Raw genomic sequence first — 24,624 nt, forward strand, 5'->3', positions numbered from 1 at the left:
ATAGAAACTTCTGCAGAAGTATCTATTAAGCAGCCTAGCCTACGAGCGCTAGGGAAGAGAAGGGCTATTAATAATGATAAGATCCCTCTACCTGATTTTGACATTCAGAGGCGTTCGTTAGGGCGTATTCCAAAGAGACTGAGACATGATACGGATTTTGTATATAATTAATAGATATAAAGGACAATTGATCCTTTCAACATGAATCATGCACATAAGTAATTTCTAGAAAAGTACTCAAAATTTCTGGAAAGAATACGTTTAGGCTATATATAACAAAGTATGACAGTAAAATACTAAAAAATACTAATAGATTCTTCATAAATTATGTAAATCACGGGGTTCTACATGTTTGTCCCGTTTGTAGGACCGCAAGACCGGACCGGACCGCAGTGGTGCGGTCCTATAAAAGTTGGGACCGCCCAGCGGTCCTGATAGTAAGGACCAAGCCCTGCATGGTCCGGTCCGGTCCGCGGTCTGGTCCGGTCCCTTGCGGTCCTTGCCGAGGTCTAGTGACCTATAACCTAGCTATATGCTATCATTGCCAAGTTATGTAGACAAAGGGAACGGTATACATGCACAGAACAATCTAAACATAGAAAATGGAAGCGATAAAAGCCATGAAGTGAGGAAACGTCGTAATCGCTGTCTCTAAGCCTCAACACTTAGGACATATGCCTCCCTTTTTGAGAGACTGGCCCATATGCTGGTCCTTATATCCACCGCAATTTGTCTTGTCGCATAACGGCTGAGGATCATATTTTGTGATGACGTATTTAGGCAGTGCAGTGCAATTAACAAATTTAGTGGTATAGACAAATCGAGTGCACATATTGATGATTTCTGAGCGGGTCTGGCTTATGTTAGATTAGGGTTAAGATTTGAGCGATTGGTAAGTTATAGAACAGCGGTATTAAATAACAATACAATCACGGACGGTTTGGCTTGTAACTGGTAATCTCCCTGATTAGACCTTCTCTATAAATTCCTCGCATCTCTTCTCGTCGCCCGCATATTCACCATTCTCAAGCTCCATATTTTGGATTTCAGCATTGAAATGAGTCATTCGCTTGGCAAACTCCTTCTCCTCATCCCACACGAAAAGGCTCTTGCTGGCAAACAGGAAGTCGATCTGCTCAAGTGTGCGGCCAGCAGTCTCGGGGAAGAAACAATAAATGAGAGGAATGTACAAGAACATGGCGGCACCGAAGACGTAAAATGTCTGAGAAGAAAGAAGTCAGAAATTAAAATATGGGAAAGGGAGGAAAGAACTAACCTTTTCTTGGATTCCGGCGAACATAACGGGGACTAGCAGCGATCCAGCGCCGTAGCCGACTGCCCAACCCGCAACACCAAAAGCGTTACCCTTAGCGCGCAGCCATGTCGGGAAAATCTCGGTCGGATAAATGAAAGGAATCATCAACCAGGAAGAGCTGAAGACAGCCACGTAGAGGAAAACCATGGCAGCAGCTCCGGTTCCGTACTGTTCAGCCTTATCTGGGTTATTGACGGCTCCACGGTTCAGACCGCCACTGGAGGAAAGTCAGTAAGAGCAACGCCAAGGGCAAAATGCATTGGTACTCACAGAGTAAAAAGAATTATACCCAGAGCGACCGCTCCCCAGTAGAGGGTCCTGCGACGACCCACTCGGTCTAACACCATGGCAGCGACACCAGTTCCAAGGATACCGCAGGTCATACACAGGGCAGACAACCAGTTTGATTTAAAATCATCAAAGCCAGCAGTGCGATAGATATTGCCCGAGTAGATGACGACCGCCGCGATACCCGTGCCATATTGCATCATAACCTGGAGCCAAAATGCCAACTGGATACGACGGCAAATGTGAATATCCCCCGAACCAATGCCCAAGAACATTTTGAAATAGCTGGAGCTTTGCGTCTCATGTTCCATCTGCACGACAGCGACGATTTCGCGAATTTCTTTCTGCACATCCGGGTGGTCGCGGTCACCATCTCCACGAAGCTTGGTGATGATCTCGAATGCCTCTTCGTTGCGTCCATCCTTGATGAGCCATCGAGGCGATTCAGGAATGAGCAAGGTTCCAATGACGAGGAAGCAAACTGGGATCACTTGGCATGCAAAGCAGAAGCGCCATCGAAATGTGCCACCGGCGTAGTCGGTGAAAGAGGTGGCAAAGCCAATCCAGGAAGACAAGGAAATGCCTCCGAAGTTGGCGAGGAAAGTCAACGCGATCATTTGACCGCGATGACTCGCTGGAGCCAGCTCTGCGGTCCACGAGGGAGCAATAACGATAATGAAAGAGACACCAACACCTGCAACGACCCGGGCGCAGAGCATGTGCGTGAGATTCATGGCACTTGCCTGAAGAATAACCCCGACAAGACACCAGAGACAGGCCATCCAGATCCCTTTGATACGTCCGTAGGCATCGGAGAAACTGCCGGCCCAGAAGGCCCCGAGGAGAGCGCCGAAATAGTACATGGCAGCGATGCCACCCTGCAGAGAGGGCTTGATGACTTTACCATGCTCATCGGCGAAGCCCATGCGATACTGCAGTTGTGATATTCGATTAGTTCACTCCTCCATTTCTGGTCAGATCATGGTTCAGAGGACTGCAGTACATACTCCATATTCTGGGGCGACATTGACAGCGCCCATTACACCCTGGCTCATGCCCTCATATGAAATGGCAATGGCAGAGACTGTAGTGATCAACTTGAGCAGTCTAGGTCCAGGGACCGTCCGCCAGAATCCTTTCAGGGTCATGTTGGATAGCAGTGAATTAAGAGGGGAAACAATGAGCAAAGACAACTTGCAATGGATAGAAAATGTATAGAAACCAAGAGAGACTCAACCCTATTGATAGAGAAGGGATCATTTTCGTATCAGGGACATGGGGGATGTTTATAGACCATGAGTAGTTCCCTCACGTAGAATGGATGATGATAGAGATAAGATTAACACCAGCAAATTCTCATGGTTTCTTATTTCTCCATGGGTCGAGATGGAACTAAACTCTAAATTCAAAAGCCTCGGGGCGTGTTTGCCTCTTTCAGATTCGCCTCCACCTCCGCAACCCCAAATCCCGAGTTCTCCATCTTCCCCACAAGTCATAACCAACCCTTTTCTCCACTTGATCCTGTTTACTCTCTGATCTCGTCTCGAGATTTCTTCTTCCAGACGGACTTCACTCAATCTCGCAATAAACTTATACTAATCTGGATTCCGGTAGACCCCAAAGGTCTCAACATGGGAAAGCTTCGCTCCAAAAATGGATGGTTAGTCTTCCCCCGCAAACTTTCCTTATACTACACGAGCTATGCACCTCGGCTATCGAAAATTGAGTGGAACTGTGGCTAGTCCAGATCTACATTACTTGCCTTCGGACCTTTCTCGGGAAGTTTGCCAAGCAGAACTATGGACTGCGTGACCGTTACCGACAAAGTGTCCAAACTCCGTCATTCATCGCGATTCATTGCTAAGTCCATCACAGCCTAACTTGCCGGAAGAGACATGTCAAATGTAAGCCATTGAAAAGTTCAATGTAGGCTAAATGCAAAACTTACCTGAGAACAGGCGACCAAGTCCAGCCGATCTGTGGGCAATGCCAAAAAAAGAACCGGCAATGTCTACGAGAAGACCCATCCAATCGCTTCAGAATCAGGCCGTATCAACCAAGAAAGGCTAGGAAAGACCCCAAGGATGCTCCTGGCCATGATCGTGATGAAATGCCACACCTTCCGGAACATGGAATTGCAGACGGAGTGGTTGCTAATGCAACCAGCCCTGAACGCACCACCAATCCAAGTTATGCCGAATTTCATAACCACCAACACGAAATTACCTCAGTGACATCACCATACAACACTCAAGGATCTACTATCCTGCGAGAACACACCAGTGGCTCTGTTTCCACGCCTCTGGTGGCATCCTCAGTCAACAATACTACCACATCTTCTTACTTCAACGTGGCTGGAATCCAGATCTCCCAGCTGCTCCAACCGGACTCGTTGAGTCCATGGTCTCCGGGTTCGCACGCAGGTGCGATACATGCAGGGTCTCCACTGACTTACAGAGAAGCTTACCTTGTACATCACTTTGCCACGCAACTCGGGCAATGGCTTGACTGCACCGATGCCTCCCGTCAGTTCACTCGGAAAATCCCCATCCTGGTCAAGAAATCGCCGATCTTGCTGTATGCTGTGCTTTCTTACGCGTCCCGGCACGTCGGCGATGCCGAAATGGCCGAGCAGGCATATGAGCGGTGCGTAGAACTACTGATCCCCTTCCTGAGCTCGGAAACGGTTGCCGACGATGACATCTTGCTGTGTACCATTGTCATCCTGCGGGTGTTTGAACAGTTAAACGGTAAGTCCGAGAGAGTTTCGAGCCATCAGAAGACGCCCAGGCTAATCTCTTCGGGGGCTGAAACAGTCATGGTAACTGGTAGCGATCAGGAGCGTCATTTAGCCGGCTGCTCGGCTCTGCTCCGGGCATCGCAAGGACGAGAGGTGGACCCCTCGGCCCCGAGGTTGCGGCACGCGGCTTTCTGGGTGTATCTGCGTCAGTGCCTGTACAATGCTTGTGTGCATCAGCAGTCTCCCAATGTGGATTTGGACTTGGTTCTCATCCCCCCTCCGAGCGGAGGTGACCCTCTGAGCAATCTGAAGTCGGAAACAGCATGGGCCAACACTATGACTTGGATCTGTGCCACTGTGGTACACTTCTGCTTTGGGCCAAGTTATCCTGAACCTTCTACCAGAATGTTCCGATGGCAAGAGCTATCCGAGGCCGTCGATAGCTGGATGAGCACCCGACCGAGTACCTTTGATCCAATCTGGTATAGCGAAGCCGTTCCGGGCAGTGGAAACCCTTTCCCAGAGATATGGTTTACGGCGGACTGGCATAGTATGTGTTCCAGAAGTCCTATACTTTGCGCTGTCTGATGTACTTTGCAGTCATGGCATTCGGATACTATCATCTTGCCTGTATGCTCTTGACCATTTACAAGCCATCGCCTAAATTTGCAGTCAGAGGGGTCCATGGCACAGCTCGTGAGTCTGATGTAAGCTCTGATTTTTGCTGTATGAATGAGTTCTTTTTGACACCATCAGATCCGGGTCATGAAGCACGCTCGCGCCATCTGTGGTGCATGCAACAGTTCCCCTTCGACGGTGCCATCGTTGATCACGCTATGTCATTCCACCTTTATTTGTGAGACCTTTCCCGTCTTTTTCATGTAGGATTCAGTTACTGACATTCGACAGGGGGTCCCTTGATGACAGATTCAGCAGAAAGGGAGGAACTAATGATATTGCTGCGAGATATGGAAACGAAGCATGCGTGGCCGACGAGTTGGATAGTGAATTCTCTAAAAGAAGAATGGTCGATAACGTAAACTCGTCCACACTGCCTACCTAGATACATCAGGAAATAAAAGGGAATTGATCTATGCGACAGAGGAAAATCATTGGCCTTCATTAAATGATATCACGGCATACTTTCCGTTTTGGATCCAGGCACCATTGGGCGCCTCCTCATTCAACGCATCAACCTCCCTCTGGGTCGGGACGCCAGCACAAACGTCAGACTTGTTCGTGCGAAGGGCCAAAATCTTGATGCTGCTCTGCTTTCCAAGGGGACCCAGGGCCTCCTCGTACGTCGTGGTATGAGGCCACAATCCATCCCTGGTCAGTTTGCGGTAGTTGAGGTCGCCCTTGAAGATGACCAGATAGCTGTTCTGGAGCTCCTTGAGGAGAGCAGGTGCCTTAGACGGCATCTCATGGAACGAGAACGATGTCGTCCAGAAAGGGTCGCTCGTGGTCGTGATCGCGCCCGACTGGAAGAACTTGAGCAGTCTCGGGGTGAGTCGGTCGAGAAACTCGCGACTTGGGAAGCAATCGGACGAATCAAGATGCTTGAACAGTGACTCGATATCTGAGGGAATGACATCGCTGACGAACCACGGGGATTCTTTGGTATGCAGTCTGACAGAGGTAGCAATGCCGGCGTCGAGCAGGTAAGCGGCATAGAGCACATCGGTAAAGAGCTCGAAGCCAGCATTGTCGAGGACAATGTCAATCTGGCGACTAGACTGACCGGCAGTGCGTCGAAGATACGCCCATACGTCGTCCGTGTCATTGTCGACGATGTTGCGCTGGCTCTTCTGGATGGCATCTCGGCCTTGCAATTGTTGTAAGTCCTCCAGAGTCAGATTAGCGAGGAGTGACAAGTCTGTGGCGTTTCCCCACAGGGCGACCTCCGTCATCTCGATAAAACGCAACTTCTTAGCCTCTTCGTTGCTCTCATCTTGGACAAGTCCACTTTCGGCAATGGTCTGCATGTAACGGCTGGCGAGCTCCTCCACGGCAGCTCTTGACTTGATAAAGGTAGAGTCTTTTTGGCGCCTGAAAACATCATAGTCCTGCCAGTATCTTGAGGAGTTGAAGATGCCTTGGATACGTCTGGTGGGATTTTCAGCGCAATTCTTGGATTAGTTCTTTGCAACAGCAACAGTCGTACCTATACATGTAGCACTCTCCAAAGAGCCAAGGGCAGTTGATCCAACTGCACTCGCCAATTGAAGCCAACTGCTTGTTCCACTCTTGAACATCGGGCTTGCCGTCATCTTGCAGGAGTCTGACGCGTCGTGAGTTTCTGCATTTCAGCGCTTGGAGAAGACGTACGTACGTAAGGGCATAGTTATTTTTAATTTCGTTCTTGATGTCCTTGAGGGCAATCTGAATGGCGATGCTCTCCACTCTTTTCTGGTCGTCAATATCCTCCATGGCGGCTGTCTCGCCCATATCGTCCACGGTGCCCTGAATGATTTTGGCCCATCGGGTCTCGGCCGTCTGTTTAGCCATTGACCCCTCATCCGAGGTCCAAACCGAGCGAATAGCTTTCATGGTGGCGGAAGGCATGATAATGTGATTGTTATAAATTCGACTGGGCAAGGTCAGGGAAGCCGGAACTGCAGATTCCGGAGACTCTTTAAGTATGTTTAGTTAGAGAAAAATAGCACGGATCATCCTCATCTGGTCAATGGAAAAGAGAGGGATGCCCTGACCAGCGCTCGGGATTCACTCGCCATCCCCATCCCATCCATGAAACCCATCCACACATATACGATCTTCTCGACCAATGACATGGGATGCAGGGACCGGAAATGGTCGCATAAACGGCCTGCGGCTGACGGCTTAAACGGTTCTCCACGTTTTCGCAACTCCCGGGATGTGCCGGTCCGTGCACCTCGTCTCGAAGATACCCAATTAGGCAATTCTGGCTTGCTTCTCGGGCTCGGTCATGGATCTCGCGAAGCCCATCCCCGAATCTGCCCTTCTCGGCATTCTGTCTTGCGCATGACTTCGGCAATCAGGAATGATGGGGGTATGTTGTTTGCCCAGCACGAATTGGGGTCGGGTTTTCAAAGGTATATGAAGTGGTTCTTCGCTCCTCTGGATTACAGTTGGAATCAAAGTCATCGAATTGCATTACGAAATGGTCACTTCAGTTGGATTTCCCGAGCCCAATGGCTCTGCTCACGTCCACGGCACTCGCCGTTGTGTTGCCGATGGCACCCTCGACATCACAGTTATGGGAATGAACAGCGGTACGGCCATGGACGGCATTGACTGCGCCCTGGTTCGTTATCGCCAGGCTTCACCTGAAGCTCCTTTGCACATGGAGATCCTCAAGGTACGACGGTTCTCTGAAAGTCGTTTTTTCCAATCAACTCTAGCGGAACTGACAAATCGCCCTAAAACAGTACGACGAGTTCCCCGTTCCGCTGGATATCAAGAAGCCCGTCCTCACCATGCTTCGCGAAACAGAAACTACTCCTTCCCTCATGTCCCAGCTGAATGTCCAGCTCGGCAACATGTTCGGCGAGACAGTCAAGCTCTTCTGTGAGAAGCACAACGTACCCATCGATAGCATCGACCTCATCGGCTCGCACGGCCAGACCATTTGGCTTCTCTCCATGCCCGAGATTAGTGAGACCCGGTCCGCCTTCTGCCTCGGCGAGGGAACTATCATGAGTGGCTTGACCCACATCACTACAGTTACCGACTTCCGCATGGCTGAACAGGCGGTCGGCCGCCAGGGTGCTCCTCTCGTCGCCTTGATCGACGGCCTCCTCCTTCATCACCCCACTGAATGGCGCATCTGCCAGAATATCGGTGGTATCGCTAACCTCTGCGTCATTCCACCGGATAGCGAGGGCGGCGTCGATGCCATGGTCGACTGGGACTGTGGCCCGGGTAACATGTTCATCGATGCCGCAATGCGCTATTTCACCAACGGCGAGATGGAGTATGACCGCGACGGCGAGTGGGGTGCTCAAGGTACCATCAACCAGGCAGTAGTCGACAAGTTCCTCGGCAACAACAAGTACTGCAACCATCTGCCCCCCAAGACGACGGGTCGTGAGACCTTCGGTGACAACGGGGCCCAGGAGATCATCGACGAGTGCTTGGCTCTGGGCATGAGCAAGTACGACATCATCGCCACTATCACCCGCATCACCGCCCAGAACATTGTCAAGCAGTACCGCACCTTTTTCCCCCGGTTCAACATCGATATTGACAAGATCGCCGGTGTCTATATGTGCGGTGGTGGTGCCCACAACCTCAACATCATCAAGTACCTCAAGGCGCAGCTGCCAAATTCGAAGATTCTCAGTCTTGATGAGACAGGTATTCCTTCCGATGCCAAGGAGGCAGTTTCGTTCGCTCAGCAGGCTCTCGAGGCTATCCTCGGCCGTGCTGCTCTTGTTCCTATTAACAGTGACACGCTGACTCCGAATACCATCTCGGGTAAGATTGCTCCGGGATTGCGTTGGAGAGAAGTTATGGCAATGGCAGTGGAATTCGGAAAGGGTCAAGCCCAGTTGCCGACGGTCAAGGAGATGATAATTGACCGGCCTTACACCGAATGGAAGCCTTAGAAGGATGTGGAAGTGCAACTATTAGTTTGTATGATTAATGACTTGCATACAAGGGTATAAGAATGTAATGGTTTTAATATACCATTTTTATCGACTTTGAAGTATATTTTCTGGTTGGATGGCTCTCCATCCCGTTCTCACCCCGTTCTCACCTCGGTCACCTCGGTCTCCAGAATTCTCACCCATATCACCAACACTCACCCTAAGACAAATTTTTTCGCCATTTTAATTTTCAAGGCGCCTTGAGAATTGGCCGCGTACTATATGTGGCTTAAGTACGGCTGATCGGACGGGAAGCCCTGTTCTCCACACCCTGTGGTCGTATGTACTAGCCCAACTATTGAGTTTCACCATCAAGCTAGTTGAGAAATGGGGACTTTCGACCACCAAAATTTGGTTTCATCCCTTGCCCAACCGTCTGCAACACATTTGGCAGGAGGAGCAGTGTCCCCACCAATCAATTCGTCATTGCCCTCTCCAAAGATCATCACCGTTGCATCCTCGGGCTTGAAGGGCTTCCACTCAGGTCTCTCGCCGTACCGACCCGAGATAGTATTAGGATCGCCCTTGGTAATAAAGCTAGTAAGGTAAGCATGAAGCGTACCAGATAACTCTTTCTGAGATTTCGAAATGTTCGTGATGCCAGCGTTGTATGTCTCATAATACATGTTATCGCCGTGGTTGGCACGACCAACAACTGTTCGCGGAAGTGCCCAATGATAAAGATACACAGGAGCACCCTGGGATGACGCAAACTCTGCAGTTTGGCGAACCGGCGCAACATAGGCGTAGTGAGCATATGCAGCCTCGATACGTTTGTATTGCGGACCGAGACCCTCACCCTCCCTGGTTTCAATATATGGCGAAGATGGATCCACTAAGGGGTCGGGATAAAGCTTCTCAATAGTATCCAAATCTGAAGATGAAAGCTCCGGGAGCAAGTTCTCCCAAAATTGACGGAATTGAAAGGCCTTCGACATTTGCTTTTCGACGTACATGGTGCCTTCGTTTCCGTTGAAGCCAGTCATTATAGGGACTTTGTTCCAGGCCGTGGACTCCCATGCATCTAGGGGCTTGCGGGCGATTGTGTCACCATCAATTACGGGCTGGAAAGCCCATCGCAGCGAGGGATTGTATTTGTCGAACACGGCTGTTTGGGCGTTGGTCACGGTTAAGCTTGGCAATGAACGCAAGAACTGGAAGATCTCGGATTCAGGTAGATCAGCCGGACATCTGACTTCCTTGAGGAAATCTCCGAATTGTTCTTCGTGGACTTTCGCGTTGTAAGGGCGAACGGCCCGCGAAGTGGGGGCGCCCGATTCGATGATAACACGGTGAAACAAATGGGAGATATTCGCGTTGTGATTGAGTAGGAGGTGGCCAATCTACACCTTTTCATTAGTACAGTGGTCTCAAACATGTTGAGAATCGAGATGCTTACAGAGTGTGCCCCTGCGGATAGACCAAATAGAGTGACATTTCCCGCATCACCGCCAAAGTGGCCAATGTTCTCCTGAACCCACTCCAACAGATGAATTTGATCACGCAACCCCAGGTTCAACAGTCCCTCTTTTTCAGAGAGGCTCGATGGGAGAAACCCAAGAGCGCCAATGCGATAGCCAAAACTTACGGCCACAAACGGTTCTTCAGACCACGCTACCATAGACGCGGTGTCATGCATCGTCGCTGCTCCACGGTTGAAGGCACCGCCATGGATATAGACTGCGACTGGAAGCTTCTGGGTATCTGCCGCACCGGCGGGCCTGAAAACATTTGCGGTCAAACAGTCTTCGCTCTGCTCCAGTTTTGGCCCTCCCGATAGCAATGCTTTGCCTGGGGCCGCGGGGCCGTACTTGGATGCATCAATGGTGTCCGATGAGCGCGCAACTTTCACTGCAGGTCTGAATCGCCGGTCTCCGACAGGTGGCAACGCGTATGGCACACCCAAGAACGCCTCCACTGTCTGTGGGAAATTGTCCTTGAGTTGGGTTCCAACTAGCTGGCCTTGAGCCAGAGTCACCGAGGGGGGCTTGCTATCAACTGTCATTGTCTATCTTGCTAAGTTCAAAGCCAAGAAAGTCGACAAGATAACACTTGGATTGGGCTTCGGTGGTCTGATATAGCACCGTTGGGGTCGCTATCTATTCGGGCCGCAAAAGTAGAGCCGTGCGGGGGAAGTAAACCAAGTGGAGACACGGGATGTTTATCTCTGAGACAGTTAAGGTTGTCTGATATGAATCAGAAGGTTTCTTATCACTTCGGCGAGAGTCCGAATGGCATGCCCAGCGATACTCCGCCTCCCATTCCCGTTTCTGGAAAGGCAAGATAACGCGAAATGGTCAAGTTTAAAAGGCCCGGGGAGACTTTAGCTTTCATATACGAATAAAGCCTTTGGAATTCTCCTTTACATACCTGAACACTTCCATTGGCCAATTTGCTGACCACTCTCATGGATATCACGAAAACAGAACCCGTGGTAGACTCTGTTGATGAGAAAGCCGTCCAAGTCGGCATTATCACAGACCTCGACGAGGGTGAAATCTTCCTGCGCCAAAATGGATTCACCAATGAAGACGTCCAAGGTTTATTAGACGATGAAGCACGCAACAAGGCCGTGGTCCGCAAAGTAGATCTTATTCTGCTGCCTTTGCTTGCAGGAACATACATGCTTCAATACATCGACAAATCTGCACTGGCCTACTCCGCAGTGTTTGACCTTCTCAAGTCGACACATATGTCAAGCAACCAATACAGCTGGCTAGCCAGTATCTTCTATTTCGCGTACCTCGTTGCTGAATACCCGTGGAATATCTTAGCACAGAAGACAAATCTCGCTAAGGTCGTCTCTATGAACGTTGTCGCGTGGGGCACTATGCTTATGATCACTGCATCTTGCTCTTCCTTTACTGGCATGGCTATATGCCGCTTTCTCCTTGGTGTCTTCGAAGCCCCAATCACGCCGTGCTTTATGATGATTATCGGCATGTGGTACACACGGTCCCAACAACCATTCCGTGCTGGCGTCTTCTACAGCTGTAACGGAGTTGGCGCTATGGTCGGTGGAGTCCTCACATTTGGTATTGGCCAAATTGAAACGATTGCCGTATGGAGAGCTATCTACCTTATTCTTGGAGCTATTACTGTTTGCTGGGGTATTGTCATGATCTTTTTTCTTCCCGACGACGTCGTCTCTGCAAAGCACTTCAGCTTGGAAGACAAGGCTCTGCTTATTGGCCGCGGACGCCTTGGTCACACTGGTATCATCAACCACCAGATCAAGTGGAATCAGATCCGCGAGGCCCTGGTCGATCCGCAGGTCTGGATATTGTTCTTCTTCACTCTATTTAACGAGGTCGTCAATGGTGGAATCGCCAACTTCAGCAAGCTTATCATTAAGGGCCTGACTCACGACTCACTCACTACTGTTGCACTGGGTATTCCATTCGGTGCATTCCAAGTGGTCTGGGTTTTGTCAGGAACATACTTTGCATCCCGTTTTGCCAATTGCCGTACCATCGTCATGTTCGCGTATCTCATCCCAACTATCATCGGTATCGCTCTCATGTGGAAGCTAGAGCATGCCACCTACAAGGTCGGCGTGTTGTTCAGTTTCTACATCGTCGGTGCCTACGTCTGCTCCCTGGTCCTTGCCCTGCAGATGCCTGCCACAAACCTTGGTGGGTATACCAAGCGCTCCACCGGTGTCGCACTCGTATTCCTGGCATACTGTGCTGGTAACATCATTGGGCCCCACGCATTCCTGGCGAAGGAAGCGCCAGTCTATCAAACCGGATGCAAGCTTCTCCTTGCATGCTCATCTGCACAGGCTGTTCTGACTGTCTGTTTGCGCTTGTTGTTGACGCGGAGAAACAAGCAAAGAGATGCCGCTGCAGCTGCTGCGATTCAGTCCGGTGCTCCCTTGGAAGTAGATGAGTCGGTTGATCTAACGGATTTCGAGGTGAGCCAGCGGCCTTCGATTTGGACCTGGACAGCTTGCTAATGGATTCACAGAACCCAAATTTCAGATATGTGCTATGAATCATAGTCTAAAGTTACAGTAGTTTATGTGAAGAGCCCTGGCGTTCCTGCCGAAGATGTCTGTTTAAGCCTCGTCACGGTCCGATGCCTTTTCCCGCTGCCACGTATGACCAGCATGTACCCCAGTGATTAGGGTAGCGACACAGAGTACAGACTTAGTAGCTATCGCTTCAGGCGCTCTCAACACTGTTGGAGTCAAAGTTGACGCTCTCAACCTTGACCCACTCTGTGTGCCAGGTAAGGCCACCATCGGAGGTGGTGAAGCCATCATCGGTGACACCATCAAGGGCCATGACCTGGTCAAACTTGGTGTCTGCCTCGCTCAGGGTGACGGTCAGGTTGTTGATGTCTGGCCTGTGTTAGGTCATCGCCATGTGGGTCTGACTGGGAAGGGGAAGACTTACAGTAACCGGCGAGTGATCCACAATTGCCAGAACCAGTGTAGCACTCGTTGCTGGAGTACAGGTACTTAAGGGGAGAGTTGAGAGCTGAGGTTGCTTGTTAGTCGAGCCAAGCTTTTAGGGAATCTGGATTGTTCACTCACCATCGCTTTCCTTCGACACTACCTTACCGTCCATGGTGACGGTTTGAACGACCTTCTTGTTCTCAACAACGACTGTATATTGGAGCAAGAATTAGCGATGAATCCTTGCTGGGATGCTTGTATGCTTGAGCAACTCACTTTCAAAGTCCACTGCAGTGTTTTTGGGGACAGTCACATAGGGCTGACCAAGCTGACCGGCTATCAATGGAAGGAAATTTCCAGTCAGTTAATTCTACTATATAAAGAAGTCAACGGTTGAGTCCTCTGGTTCTGCTTACATGGGGTATAAGTGCTTGCTGCGACACACCACTCATCAGAGGATGCGGAACAACCCCTATGTTATATCCATGGTCAGCAATCTTCTTTCTTTCATACGGAGGTATCTCGTTGAATCTCACATACTGAGACTCCTGGTTCAGGGACCAGTTGAAGATCGGCTGGTAGAGATTTGCATTTTCGTCGCCGGCAGTCGAAGAAGCGCCAACCCAGACAGAAACCCAGACTTCATCTTCGGTGTTGGAGACCTTTGCGCCGGAGGGAACTGTAGGAGGAACAATAGATTCTGTTGCCTTGGTGATGGCCGAGTTTCCTGAAGGAGGTCCGGGGTAGAAGAGACTGTTTCCGAAGTTACCAGGTGTCGGCGTCGATGGCCATTGCCTGCATGGCGGATATGAGAGGAACAAGGGTGTAGCTGTAACGCATTTTGGAGGACCGGAGGAGGACTGGGGGTTGTCCTCTTTGGCGCCCTGGCATCTCAAGGAGATCACCCATACTCCCCATGTGGTGGATATAGTTCATAATGATGAAAGGTCCCAAGTCTGAGGGGCTCTCCTTTGCCTCTACCCAGCGAACGATGGAAGGCACCGGGATTGGAATTTTGTTTGAAGTTTTTTCCAAGACATATTGCATGATAGAGGCTTCACTGCGGACCTTTTCTTCAGGAAACATGACAGCGCCGGGCAATGGGAACCGTATAACAGCGCCGCGGTTGTTGGTGAACTTCATCTTGAAGCAGGTATTGAAACCGCCTGTGTTAAGAAATTCGAATAGGGTCCAATCTAGGTCGCTGAATTCTTCGGAGAGAATGACTCTGAGCGCCCTCACAAAAGCGGCGGCAGCTAAGATAGGAAAGCCCCACCTGGCAGAGGAAATCTGTTATGTAGAGAGACCTATTTACGTGGGGTCCCTAACGGGCTCTACTTCTGAATCAGGGAATATGAGTCGATAGAATATTCTATACGTACAAAGGAAATTGCCTTCGCGCATTTGTGTAAGAAGTTCGCACCAGCCAAGCCACACTTCATGTTCCTCCAAGCCACTCACCGCGAACCCGCGTATGATGATTCGCGTCATAGCCAAGACAAGTGCTGCTACTCTCGATTGGGTATCATTTTCAAGTAATTCAATTAGTTATAAGATTACTGATTGAAACATGTGCTTCTTCCGTTGGAACCAGGGAAATTTTGTAAATGCATCACGACATGAACCTTGGGATTTCATACAGAGTCGGCCTCATCCAGCGCCCCACCGAGCGTGTTGAAAATGAAAATAACCTCCCGTATACCAATCTTCTAAGGAGATATCTTCACCCAGATGCCAGAAAGAGATATTATCAGAAAGAGATATCGACTCTCTCTTAGTCTCTTGGTGGTGGTGGGTCCCAATGAACGGTGTATGAAGAACGTTGCATATATTGTCCGGCAGATCAGCACAGGATCGAGTGTGAGGTACGGTAGGCATTCTAGAATTCTTACAGAGGGAGCTCACCTCTTTGTAAATTGCGATAGGTATATATATTTGAGTGGAAATGATTTCAAATATCTCGAAGCAGTCTGTCCGTAAACCGATGTGGAAGCGGGTACGCCTCGGAAAACTCTCGGATGACTCTCGGAGTTGCAGGATCGTTGATGGGAACTTTTTAACGCTCACTAGGATTGGAGAAGGCACTATTGTTATGATACTTGACTTCATCTGGTGCAATTCACTTAGAAATTCCAAGTTGGCCTGAAGTTTCAAACATGGACAGGTTATGTGAAAGAATATATTGACCTACGATTTGAGCACTTTGTTGAAATTGATGTCTATTGAATGTGAGGGAAGCATTTATGTCAAGGCCGACGAGGCTGTTTCAGACTAGTCTGTCTCTCAAATGAGAGAAAAACCCTATGTAAGAGAGAACTCTTCTCCTGATGATACTTTACATGGTCGGTCTAATGCTGATTGCTATGAATCTCAACACACTTTGTTTGTTGTCTCGGAAAGATGAGATGTTTGCAAGAAACCATCACATATTGTATACATGGCATTAAAAGCCAATATTCAGCTTCGGTGTCATAGTTCTTTGATTTTGACTCTTTTTTCGTCTTGAAGAACTGCCGCTCTAGTTTTCAGAGCCACTAAGGTACCCGAAAAGCGGAGAGATTATATTGCCACAATGGTTCCCCCACTCCCCCGTACGAAAGGAACAGGGTGTCCACTCTGACGTAGGGATAATTGTGTGGCTGGGCACTCAAAATCTGCAATCTGCAATCTGCGCTGGGATGCGCGACGCGGGTCTGAGGTTGCAGTTGTTTGTGATCTTTATGATCGCCATAGTACCTTTGAAGCAACCCCGAGACTTTCTCTACTTGGAATTTTGCTCTAACAAATCTCTAACTGATACATGTCAAGATTGGGATATGACGTTCTCGGACAGTGGCTGTGCGCCTTGGGGTTCTTATATTAAAAGCTTCGGTGTTTGTTTGGACATATATCATATCACACAAACTATCAATGCATGGAAAGAAAGCTATCAAGTACTGGGCTATTGCCCGGGTGATCGGAATTTAGTGGCAACCGTGTGCTGCCGAGTGGCTCCCGCATTGGCCGCGAAAAGTTTTCGGGTTCGGGCCCATCCCTTTGAAATCTTTTCTCCTCTCTCCATCCTCCACCAAGGCTTCAAGTGACCTTAACTCTCCTCTCCTCTTTCCCTTTTATTCTCATTCTTCTTTTTTGAAGCTCTTCATTTAAAAATGGCCGCTCCTACCGCCAATGCCCCCCAGATGGGCGCCGCCGACTTCTACGGCCGTATCTCCTTCGCTGGTGCCATGTATGTCCGGATAAAACCTCAGGAACATCAAGAACACGAGAACTGATCTAAAAAAGGTGTTGTGCTATCACTCACGGAGCCGCCACGCCATTGGACGTGTGAGTCATTCATCTGAAGCGATTTGGGGCGATTTGAAGCTATACCAAAGTGTCGCAAACCAAAATGGACCAATACTGACCGAGTACGATAATTAGCGTCAAGACCCGTATTCAGCTCGATCCCGTCACCTACAACCGCGGTATGATCGGTGGTTTCCGTCAGGTCATCCAGAACGAGGGTGCTGGCGCTCTCCTCACTGGCTTCGGTCCCACCGCTGCCGGTTACTTCCTCCAGGGTGCCTTCAAGTTCGGAGGTTACGAGTTCTTCAAGCAGCAGTCTATTAACCTGCTTGGCTACGAGAACGCCAAGAACAACCGCACTGCTGTCTACCTCGCCTCCGCCGGTATCGCCGAGTTCTTCGCTGATGTCGCCCTTTGCCCCCTTGAGGCCACCCGTATTCGTCTCGTCTCCCAGCCCACCTTCGCCAGCGGTCTTCTCCCCGCTATGGGCCGTATCATGAAGGAGGAGGGCATTGGTGCCTTCTACTCCGGATTCGGACCCATCCTGTTCAAGCAGTAAGTCAATGTTGGGAATTTTTATGTCGGCCGCATTTTCGCTAACCCGCCTACCTCAGGGTCCCCTACACCATGGCCAAGTTCGTCGTCTTCGAGAAGGTCTCTGAGGCCATCTACGCCCAGTTCGACAAGAACACCCTCTCCGACGGCTCCAAGACCGGTATCAACCTCGGTTCCGGTCTCGTTGCTGGTCTCGCCGCCGCTGTCATCTCCCAGCCCGCCGACACCATGCTCTCCAAGATCAACAAGACCCAGGGCGCTCCCGGTGAGGGAACCGTCACCCGTCTCGTCAAGATCGCCAAGGAGCTCGGTATCCGTGGCTCTTACGGTGGTATCGGTGCCCGTCTGTTCATGGTCGGCTCCATCACTGCTGGTCAGTTCGCTATCTTCGGTGACATCAAGCGTGTCCTCGGCTGTGGCGCCGGTGTTGAGATCGGCAAATAAATCACTCGAGCATAATAGAGTCTGGAGGATAGTAGAGACTTGCCTTAGAATTCCCTTTGTTTTACGCTTTGTCCATCCCCCACACACGATGTACATTACTTTGTCTCAATTTCTTTCAAGAACAAGCTCATGTTATTGTCACATTATCAATTGTTCCCTATGCATTCGTAGGTTGGAATCTTTGATGTTGATGTTTTGATTTGACAGCGATCAATCCCCGTGGACGTGCTGTACTCGTCGATTCGTGTAACGAAACAAGCCCAACAACTCATAAACCAGTATCGCGGCCAGAATCCATTTCCCTCGACGAACGAATGGTCTCCGGTGTTATGTCCATGTCCCTCGCCCTGACACCTCCATCTTTCTCGGTCTTTTCAAACACACCCAAAAACCCAGAAAGATGGCTCACCAGGATATTCTACTTCTGGCACCAAGAAGCAAATTCTGCCAAGCTCTTCCGCCGAGTTCCGACACTGGGACTCCTCGGACAATGGAACCCCCAGGGAGGCAGCAGTTGCAATCGAAGTGATCAAAATGAATGAAAAAGGCCTCTTGGGGTCTGAACTACCATATCCCCCAAAAGGAAGAAACTCTGGACCACGAGGAACATAGTTCATTGCCGTAGTGTTAAAAGCGACATCATACTTCAGCAGTTTCCGATGCGGGATCATGTTTCTCAAGACTACCAAGGAATCTTCCGGCTCGATGGGCTGATGACTGATGGCAATTTATTGCAGAGAAATCATTTGTGCATGAAACAAACTCCAACATCAGTATCACCGGACGGAAAAGGATGCAATTGGATGTTTGCAGACCCATATACTACATAGAAGTACGTAAGGCTTATAAACTCTATGTCCATGCTTTTAAATCAAATAATGCCTAGAAGATACAAAATCTACACTCGGCCTAATTGGGGGCCGTAAGAGCAAATAGGGTCCAAACATGGTCAAATGGGGCTCTTCTAATGTTTCCCTATACCAGCTAGATACTTTCTACGTTGGATCCAACTTACGATGGATGGTGGACAGTCACGGAAACGTTGATCTTGAAAAAAAAAAAAAAAAAAATCTGACTGGTCAACAGCGGGCAATATGAGCTTCAAACCGATTTGTAGCCTCCAGCAAATATACATGATAAGAAACGAAAATAAAGTAAACGAGCAAGTCCCTCCCAGTATCCATGACACGATAAGGCAAGCTTAGAACTTTTTACCATATGGCTCATAGGTGACCGATATTTCATCAGTTCTCTCAATACCAGCAGCCCCACGAAGAATGGTTTCGTCGCTAGTATTGTTTTTTTGGTGCTTCATGACGGTAGTTTGGTATGCGCCACCCTTTTTCTCGACAACCGATGCGCCAGGCCCGGGGATCGAAAGTATGCCATACTTCCGGCCACTTCCATACAAGGGCAGCTTGTAGGAACTGTTGCCACCATTGCTGCTGTCCTTGCCGTCTTTTCCATATCTGATGCGGATGTATAGAGGTCGAAGAACGGGGATTGTTGAGCACATGATAGTCACGGTACTCTCGGTGGCGGACCAGATGAGCATTGGCACAGTATCATCTTAAGTATGGTCAGTGGTATTCATAAGGAATGAGCTGGAAGCAACTCACATATGTACTCCGATGCGTTGAGCCCTGACAGAGCTACGGTGCGAACGATTCCACAGACTCCAGCGCTAAATTGGCTCAGTCAGGAGGATTCTCAATATTCTGGTAGTTCTGAACTTACAAGACTCCAAGACTCAAACCCAACGCCACGGTGATTTTCTCTTTTTGTTTCATATTGAGGTCCCAGACAACAAACCATGGAAGGATCGCGAAGGAGAAGTCGGCGGCAACGAACCATGCTGAAAAGAGGTATAATCAGCATTGATGGTCTAGTCTTTACCAAGTAGTAGGGTACTTACAGCCAACAGTGTAGCCAACCTTAGAAAAGTCCAGCCAGCATGTTCCCGGAACTGAATGATTCCAGCTTCTCTCCACCGGAGTGCATTGGACGATGACGGTGATACTGGCAAATAGAGTGATAAAAGCAGTGATTGCAAGGCATACCCGAATAAACCAGATCTGAATGCGATTTCGAACGATGCGAAGGAGGAACATTCCCACAGCTGCTTTTCCTACCCCAATGACCATTAATCCAGCCACTTGACTGAACAGCTCATACTTGACTGCTGTGAAATAGATATCTTGGTTCCCAACATCAGCAAGCTTTTGTCCAAGACCGTAGCAGCTTGCCACAGTGACGAAGACCGTGTAAATGATTTGAAGAACCTATTGGGAGTCAGCTTTGAGCACAAAAATGGAATATACGAGTCATTTACCAGTGAAAGAATGGCTAGATAATCGTCGGCACCAACTGCGTTCAAGATGGACTTTCGTGTATAGAGTCTTAGTCCCACAAAGACAGCAAAAACAACGACTTGAACCCAAAGCACTGCATTTGTCATAGGTCCTAGACCCCCGTAGACACCCATGTTGAATATGATTGTTGTTAAATCACCAAGTATGTGAGATGATCATTGAAATGATAGAAACTGACAGCCCCCAACTAGAACATGAGTATGAAGCCGAGGGTATTAGTATGAAAGTGTTTCTGATGTGTAAATTGGTCAACATTATTTCCTTCTCCTGGTGCGGAGCAAAGGTACGCTAGGATGTGATTATTGTGTCCTTCACGAATTTTCTCATACTACCGATGAAAGACTTGAAAGGTACGAGAGGCCAACAGTCTAGAATTGTGACCTGTAGGGTGGCATATGAAACACCCACGGGCTCACGTCGGGCTGCTGCCAGGGGCGTCCCACGGGCTTCGGAATATCCATTTGTGTATAGCTTACGCGGGTCAGCATCGACCGCATCCGAGCGCCCCACACGAGTAGGCCCAGGAAAAGATTGACAGGTCACATTAGCCAGGGTGATCATATAGACCCCGTATGCATATTGGACGGGAAACGTACATATGTGGGCCTGCAATTAAGCTACTGCTCAATATAGTAAGATGCGGGACCATGGCGGACGGTGTTTCTGACAGATAACGGCCGGAGGTTACTTCAAAAGCGATGTCTTGCCATTGGTGGCTGAGTGAATTGCATACGAGAGTCAAAGTATTCCCTCACATTCGACTGACGTAGAGGATACGTTCGATCAAACCGGAAAGGGGGTCAGCTCCCTTTGCCGTCAAAAGACACCGAGAGCGGAGAATGAACATGCCGGGAGATGAACGGTCGTGTTGTTGACCAATGTATCGGGATTCATGCAAACACACTACCGTTTGGAGTATGGCACTAACCATACAAGAATAAGGCAATCTCGTTGGCCAAGGTCATACCACGGCCAGGAATGGAAAACTGAGATAGATTTCAATCTGCCAGAGCCTAGACTCTTTGCTGATCCGACCTAGCTCAAAGAGCACGAGCTGTCGCCCCAGATGCTCTCCCTATTTCCGCTTCCCCGGTTATGTGGATCTGCAGTGGCGCCACCAAAACACAGCGATCCTTTCTCAAACTTGACAAGGGAAGGTTAAGGACCCCTTCGCTTGAGTGTTAGTTCAATCATATGTGATCGCAACCATAATTCTTCTACCTGTAAGGCTGGTGGAGCGATGATGTGGAGAAATTCTCCGCTCTAGAGACGGGGGGGCTGTCCGCGTTTGGTATGGTGCCAGCTGTCAGAAAAAGACACCAAAAAGTAATAGACGAATAAAATCCAGATCGAGAAAAAAGGTTCCGGCACTTGAAACGCCCGTCTCCTTTCCCATTATACTGCTTTTTGTCTATGATACGTAAAATCTAGCAGTGTTATCTCGCGATTGAAGTAGGCTGGCATCGAGCATTTTCGGAAGATGAGATGTTGTCAAGTAGATTAGTGTCGCTTGATGACACCAGAATCGAATAGAGGTAAAGACCAGACTCACTCTTCGCACATGCCCTACATATTGGCTTGTCGATCAGAACGATAGTCACTGTTGTTGCTTCATCAGAGACGAGAAAACATTGATATATCCAATTGCCCCACAATATGGAATGCAACTCTCCGGAAAGGGGCATCCACATATATTCAAGCAAGCATAAGGCAGCACGACATTTCGATCTATCTTCCCCACTTCGGATGGCGGGATTGAAGCCGGATCGAACGGCTGGGCTGTACGGCACGTTCAGACCTTGGCGTCCTAGCGCTTCAATCTCTAAAAGCACTTTTAGCTCAAGGAAAGTCCTGCGCATTGATACTCGGCTAATGGTGAGGGGTTTTCATTGTGGAGTTCACATTAGATTTGTCTCCATGTTCTAATTGGGCAATTGTCTATCCATTGGCGCTGCTAGTCAAAGGATAAGTCCTGTGAGGTTCCACTCACCATGTGGAAGCCATGAATGCTATGTCATCTGAAATTATATATAGCTATCTGTCGTAGCCTGCATGCTGCTCCGGTCTTGCATGATCATTTTATCCACTCTCCTGTACCTGTCACAAACACATCCTGTCCAGCCCGAGTCCGATCTGAGCAATCCGAAATGCCTTCAAAAGTACCAACTGAGACTGAACAGATTATCAGTGCTCTCGATGCGGTGGAGCCTGGGCTGTTTGGCGGAAATGAGGTAGAGCGTCTCAAGGTACGCGCAGCAGCTCGCCGTCTGCTCGCCAGGGTGGAAACGCCTTACGAGCGCGCATGGGGTTTCTGCTTTGAACACCCTGCTGTCTTTGCTGCTTTACAGACCTGCATTGATGTAGGCCTATGGAAATCTTGGACTGGCGTGGGAGGTGGCAAGAAGACCATCAACGAGCTAGTGGAGCTCACTAGTCCAACTGTGGATACAAATTTGCTGCGTAAGTCTAAATATCAGATATCATTTGCCTCATTGCTCTGACATGACGGAAAAAAAAGGTCGCCTTTTCCGTTTACTGGCCGCGTTTAATGTAGTTGAGGAGACATTGGAAGACACATTCAAACCAACTCCCTTTTCATACGCCATTGGTGACGAAAGTACCAAAGTTCGAGCATCCATACAAGCAGCGTACGTATGGTATACTCTGCAAATATCGTCACTGAGCTAATAGATCCCAGCACAAATCAATATATTGCTGCCGGTCACAATCTGCCGAGATATTTAGCTCAGATCTCCTACAGGGAGCCGACTGATTTTGTTGAAAACAACCATTCAGCCAGCGACCCAGATGGATTGAACTTCTTTGGAAGACTGCAAAAGAGCCCCGATTGCTTTGAGGCCTTCACTGGTCACATGGAAGCCTGGACATCATGGAAGACCCCCTGGACTAAGGTGTACGACACCACTCGTCTGCTTGATGGCGCTAAGCTGGACGATGGCTCGCCACTAGTAGTCGATGTTGGCGGAAACACCGGAATCGACATCTCACACGTCCTTGCCAAGCACCCTGACATTCCCGCTGGGGCGCTAGTCCTGCAGGATCTCCCGGAGATTATTGCCAACGCACAGGTTGATGAGAAGATTACGGCCATGGCCCATGACTTCTTCTTGCCACAGCCTGTCAAACGTAAGACATATTGAGATACCCGTATTGAATCCACCTATTGACATTTGAAATATAGGGAGTCGTGCTTACTTTATGCATGCTGTTCTTCACGATTGGCCAGATGACAAGGCCACGCAGCTGCTGGAGAATACCAAAAATGCAATGGTAAAGGACTACTCTAAGCTTTTCATCTACGACATTGTTCTTCCACCAACTGGAGCTAGTATTAGTCAAACAACTATGGACGTGGAGATGATGTCGTTGCTATCCGCTTCCGAGCGTACACAAGATGCGTGGACGAAGCTGTTGACTGATGCCGGTTTGAAGATTGTCAGATTCTGGCCTGATCCCCAAGAGTATGAGATGGTCATTGAAGCAGAAATTGCATAGATCCAATATGAAACAATGGCGTTTGAACGTTGAATTTTCTAAACGCAGCGATCTCTCAATTGAATGTCCTAGACTTGTATAGGCTCTTCACTTGTATAGAAATTGACAGGCCAGAAGAAGAAGAAGAAGATAGGAAAGGATGTTTCAAAGGAAAGGGAGTATTTCTGATTAAAAAGGACAAACAGTGCCCAACAGATATCATAGATATCCCAACTTTCATATTGCATTTTCTCCATCATCGTGAAATATGGCTGTCCCCATTCAGGCAGGTTGAAATATTTCTCTCCAATGGTGTTGACCAACTGATCAATTTGTGCCATTTCTTGATCGTCCATCACGAAACAGCTTCGTAGATTTCCAACGATACGCGCCGGATTGACGCTCTTTGGGATAACACTCCCACCCTTCTTCACGCCCCAGCTGAGCAGCACATTGCCAGAGCTACATCCTCTCCTATCTGCAATATCACTCACAATGGGGTCGGTGGTACTTCCACTACCACCAAGTAATCCAAACGCTGTTTCATAAATACCCTTTTCAGTACAGAGAGAATTCAATTTCTTCTGGACATGCAAGTACTGGATCTCTGTTTGATTCACAGCAGAAACGAGTTTGCAGCTTCTGGGCAATTTCTCGAGGTTCATGGTCGAGTTGGCAATACCAATCGCCTGGACCTGCCCAGTTGCTAGTAGCTTCTCCATCTCGTACCAGGTGGCTGTGAAATTCCAGCCAGGTTCATATTCGGTCCAGTCTTTCGTACCATATGTTTCAGGTGATACGGTTGGCAGTATTACAGGCCAGTGCATCATGTGAAGGGCAGGTTGCAATGCCGTCCTTGCAAGCCTTTTCAGCTTGAGCAACAAGGTTTTGTAACTCTGTCGTCTCTCTTGATTTTCCGTTGCTTCCACAGAGAGTACAGTTGCGCAACACATATAAGCAATAGATTGGCAATTCCAGTAACGCAATTATCGCGACCACAGCAAGACAAGGAATAAGCCGATCTGATGATCCAGCATAAGCGGCGAACTGCTCATGGGTAAACTCCTGCTTGATTCTGGTCCCCTTTCCACCATTTC

General features: G+C 49.0%; 11 protein-coding genes across 11 annotated transcripts; 5 read left to right on the forward strand and 6 right to left on the reverse strand.

The window, feature by feature from the left end:
- Positions 1–967: 967 nt before the first annotated feature.
- On the reverse strand, positions 968–2,751 carry N7508_002893 (putative MFS monosaccharide transporter; the record flags this gene model as incomplete). The annotated part of the gene is made up of 4 exons (XM_058460959.1): positions 968–1,222; positions 1,277–1,532; positions 1,586–2,535; positions 2,611–2,751. The coding sequence occupies 4 exons, from the start codon at positions 2,749–2,751 to the stop codon at positions 968–970; spliced, it is 1,602 nt and encodes a 533-aa protein (XP_058321536.1).
- A 483-nt stretch (positions 2,752–3,234) lies between these two features.
- N7508_002894 (Zn(II)2Cys6 transcription factor domain-containing protein) lies at positions 3,235–5,406 on the forward strand (the record flags this gene model as incomplete). The annotated part of the gene is made up of 6 exons (XM_058460960.1): positions 3,235–3,263; positions 3,479–3,507; positions 3,562–4,893; positions 4,944–5,039; positions 5,100–5,199; positions 5,253–5,406. The coding sequence occupies 6 exons, from the start codon at positions 3,235–3,237 to the stop codon at positions 5,404–5,406; spliced, it is 1,740 nt and encodes a 579-aa protein (XP_058321537.1).
- A 46-nt stretch (positions 5,407–5,452) lies between these two features.
- N7508_002895 (damage-control phosphatase ARMT1 family protein) lies at positions 5,453–6,893 on the reverse strand (the record flags this gene model as incomplete). The annotated part of the gene is made up of 3 exons (XM_058460961.1): positions 5,453–6,449; positions 6,508–6,624; positions 6,676–6,893. The coding sequence occupies 3 exons, from the start codon at positions 6,891–6,893 to the stop codon at positions 5,453–5,455; spliced, it is 1,332 nt and encodes a 443-aa protein (XP_058321538.1).
- A 592-nt stretch (positions 6,894–7,485) lies between these two features.
- On the forward strand, positions 7,486–8,932 carry N7508_002896 (UPF0075 family protein; the record flags this gene model as incomplete). The annotated part of the gene is made up of 2 exons (XM_058460962.1): positions 7,486–7,683; positions 7,754–8,932. The coding sequence occupies 2 exons, from the start codon at positions 7,486–7,488 to the stop codon at positions 8,930–8,932; spliced, it is 1,377 nt and encodes a 458-aa protein (XP_058321539.1).
- A 353-nt stretch (positions 8,933–9,285) lies between these two features.
- N7508_002897 (putative extracellular lipase) lies at positions 9,286–10,979 on the reverse strand (the record flags this gene model as incomplete). Its single annotated transcript, XM_058460963.1, has 2 exons — positions 9,286–10,317; positions 10,374–10,979. The coding sequence occupies 2 exons, from the start codon at positions 10,977–10,979 to the stop codon at positions 9,286–9,288; spliced, it is 1,638 nt and encodes a 545-aa protein (XP_058321540.1).
- A 402-nt stretch (positions 10,980–11,381) lies between these two features.
- N7508_002898 (putative MFS transporter) lies at positions 11,382–12,932 on the forward strand (the record flags this gene model as incomplete). Its single annotated transcript, XM_058460964.1, has 1 exon — positions 11,382–12,932. One exon carries the CDS (start codon positions 11,382–11,384, stop codon positions 12,930–12,932), a length of 1,551 nt encoding a protein of 516 aa, XP_058321541.1.
- Positions 12,933–13,140: 208 nt separating this feature from the next.
- On the reverse strand, positions 13,141–14,780 carry N7508_002899 (uncharacterized protein; the record flags this gene model as incomplete). The annotated part of the gene is made up of 7 exons (XM_058460965.1): positions 13,141–13,319; positions 13,375–13,458; positions 13,515–13,586; positions 13,653–13,712; positions 13,822–14,171; positions 14,227–14,632; positions 14,759–14,780. The coding sequence occupies 7 exons, from the start codon at positions 14,778–14,780 to the stop codon at positions 13,141–13,143; spliced, it is 1,173 nt and encodes a 390-aa protein (XP_058321542.1).
- Positions 14,781–16,525: 1,745 nt separating this feature from the next.
- N7508_002900 (uncharacterized protein) lies at positions 16,526–17,660 on the forward strand (the record flags this gene model as incomplete). Its single annotated transcript, XM_058460966.1, has 4 exons — positions 16,526–16,602; positions 16,659–16,700; positions 16,797–17,216; positions 17,276–17,660. The coding sequence occupies 4 exons, from the start codon at positions 16,526–16,528 to the stop codon at positions 17,658–17,660; spliced, it is 924 nt and encodes a 307-aa protein (XP_058321543.1).
- Positions 17,661–18,861: 1,201 nt separating this feature from the next.
- On the reverse strand, positions 18,862–20,145 carry N7508_002901 (uncharacterized protein; the record flags this gene model as incomplete). Its single annotated transcript, XM_058460967.1, has 5 exons — positions 18,862–19,229; positions 19,280–19,344; positions 19,398–19,515; positions 19,576–19,942; positions 19,993–20,145. The coding sequence occupies 5 exons, from the start codon at positions 20,143–20,145 to the stop codon at positions 18,862–18,864; spliced, it is 1,071 nt and encodes a 356-aa protein (XP_058321544.1).
- A 2,034-nt stretch (positions 20,146–22,179) lies between these two features.
- Positions 22,180–23,548, forward strand: N7508_002902 (uncharacterized protein; the record flags this gene model as incomplete). The annotated part of the gene is made up of 4 exons (XM_058460968.1): positions 22,180–22,492; positions 22,551–22,680; positions 22,731–23,179; positions 23,235–23,548. 4 exons carry the CDS (start codon positions 22,180–22,182, stop codon positions 23,546–23,548), a joined length of 1,206 nt encoding a protein of 401 aa, XP_058321545.1.
- A 68-nt stretch (positions 23,549–23,616) lies between these two features.
- N7508_002903 (uncharacterized protein) lies at positions 23,617–24,354 on the reverse strand (the record flags this gene model as incomplete). Its single annotated transcript, XM_058460969.1, has 1 exon — positions 23,617–24,354. The coding sequence occupies one exon, from the start codon at positions 24,352–24,354 to the stop codon at positions 23,617–23,619; it is 738 nt and encodes a 245-aa protein (XP_058321546.1).
- Between the last annotated feature and the right edge of the window lie 270 nt (positions 24,355–24,624).

This window comes from Penicillium antarcticum (genome assembly GCF_028974205.1).
Source record: "Penicillium antarcticum strain IBT 31339 chromosome Unknown utg000003l_segment0_segment0, whole genome shotgun sequence".
Taxonomy (NCBI): Eukaryota; Fungi; Ascomycota; class Eurotiomycetes; order Eurotiales; family Aspergillaceae; genus Penicillium; species Penicillium antarcticum.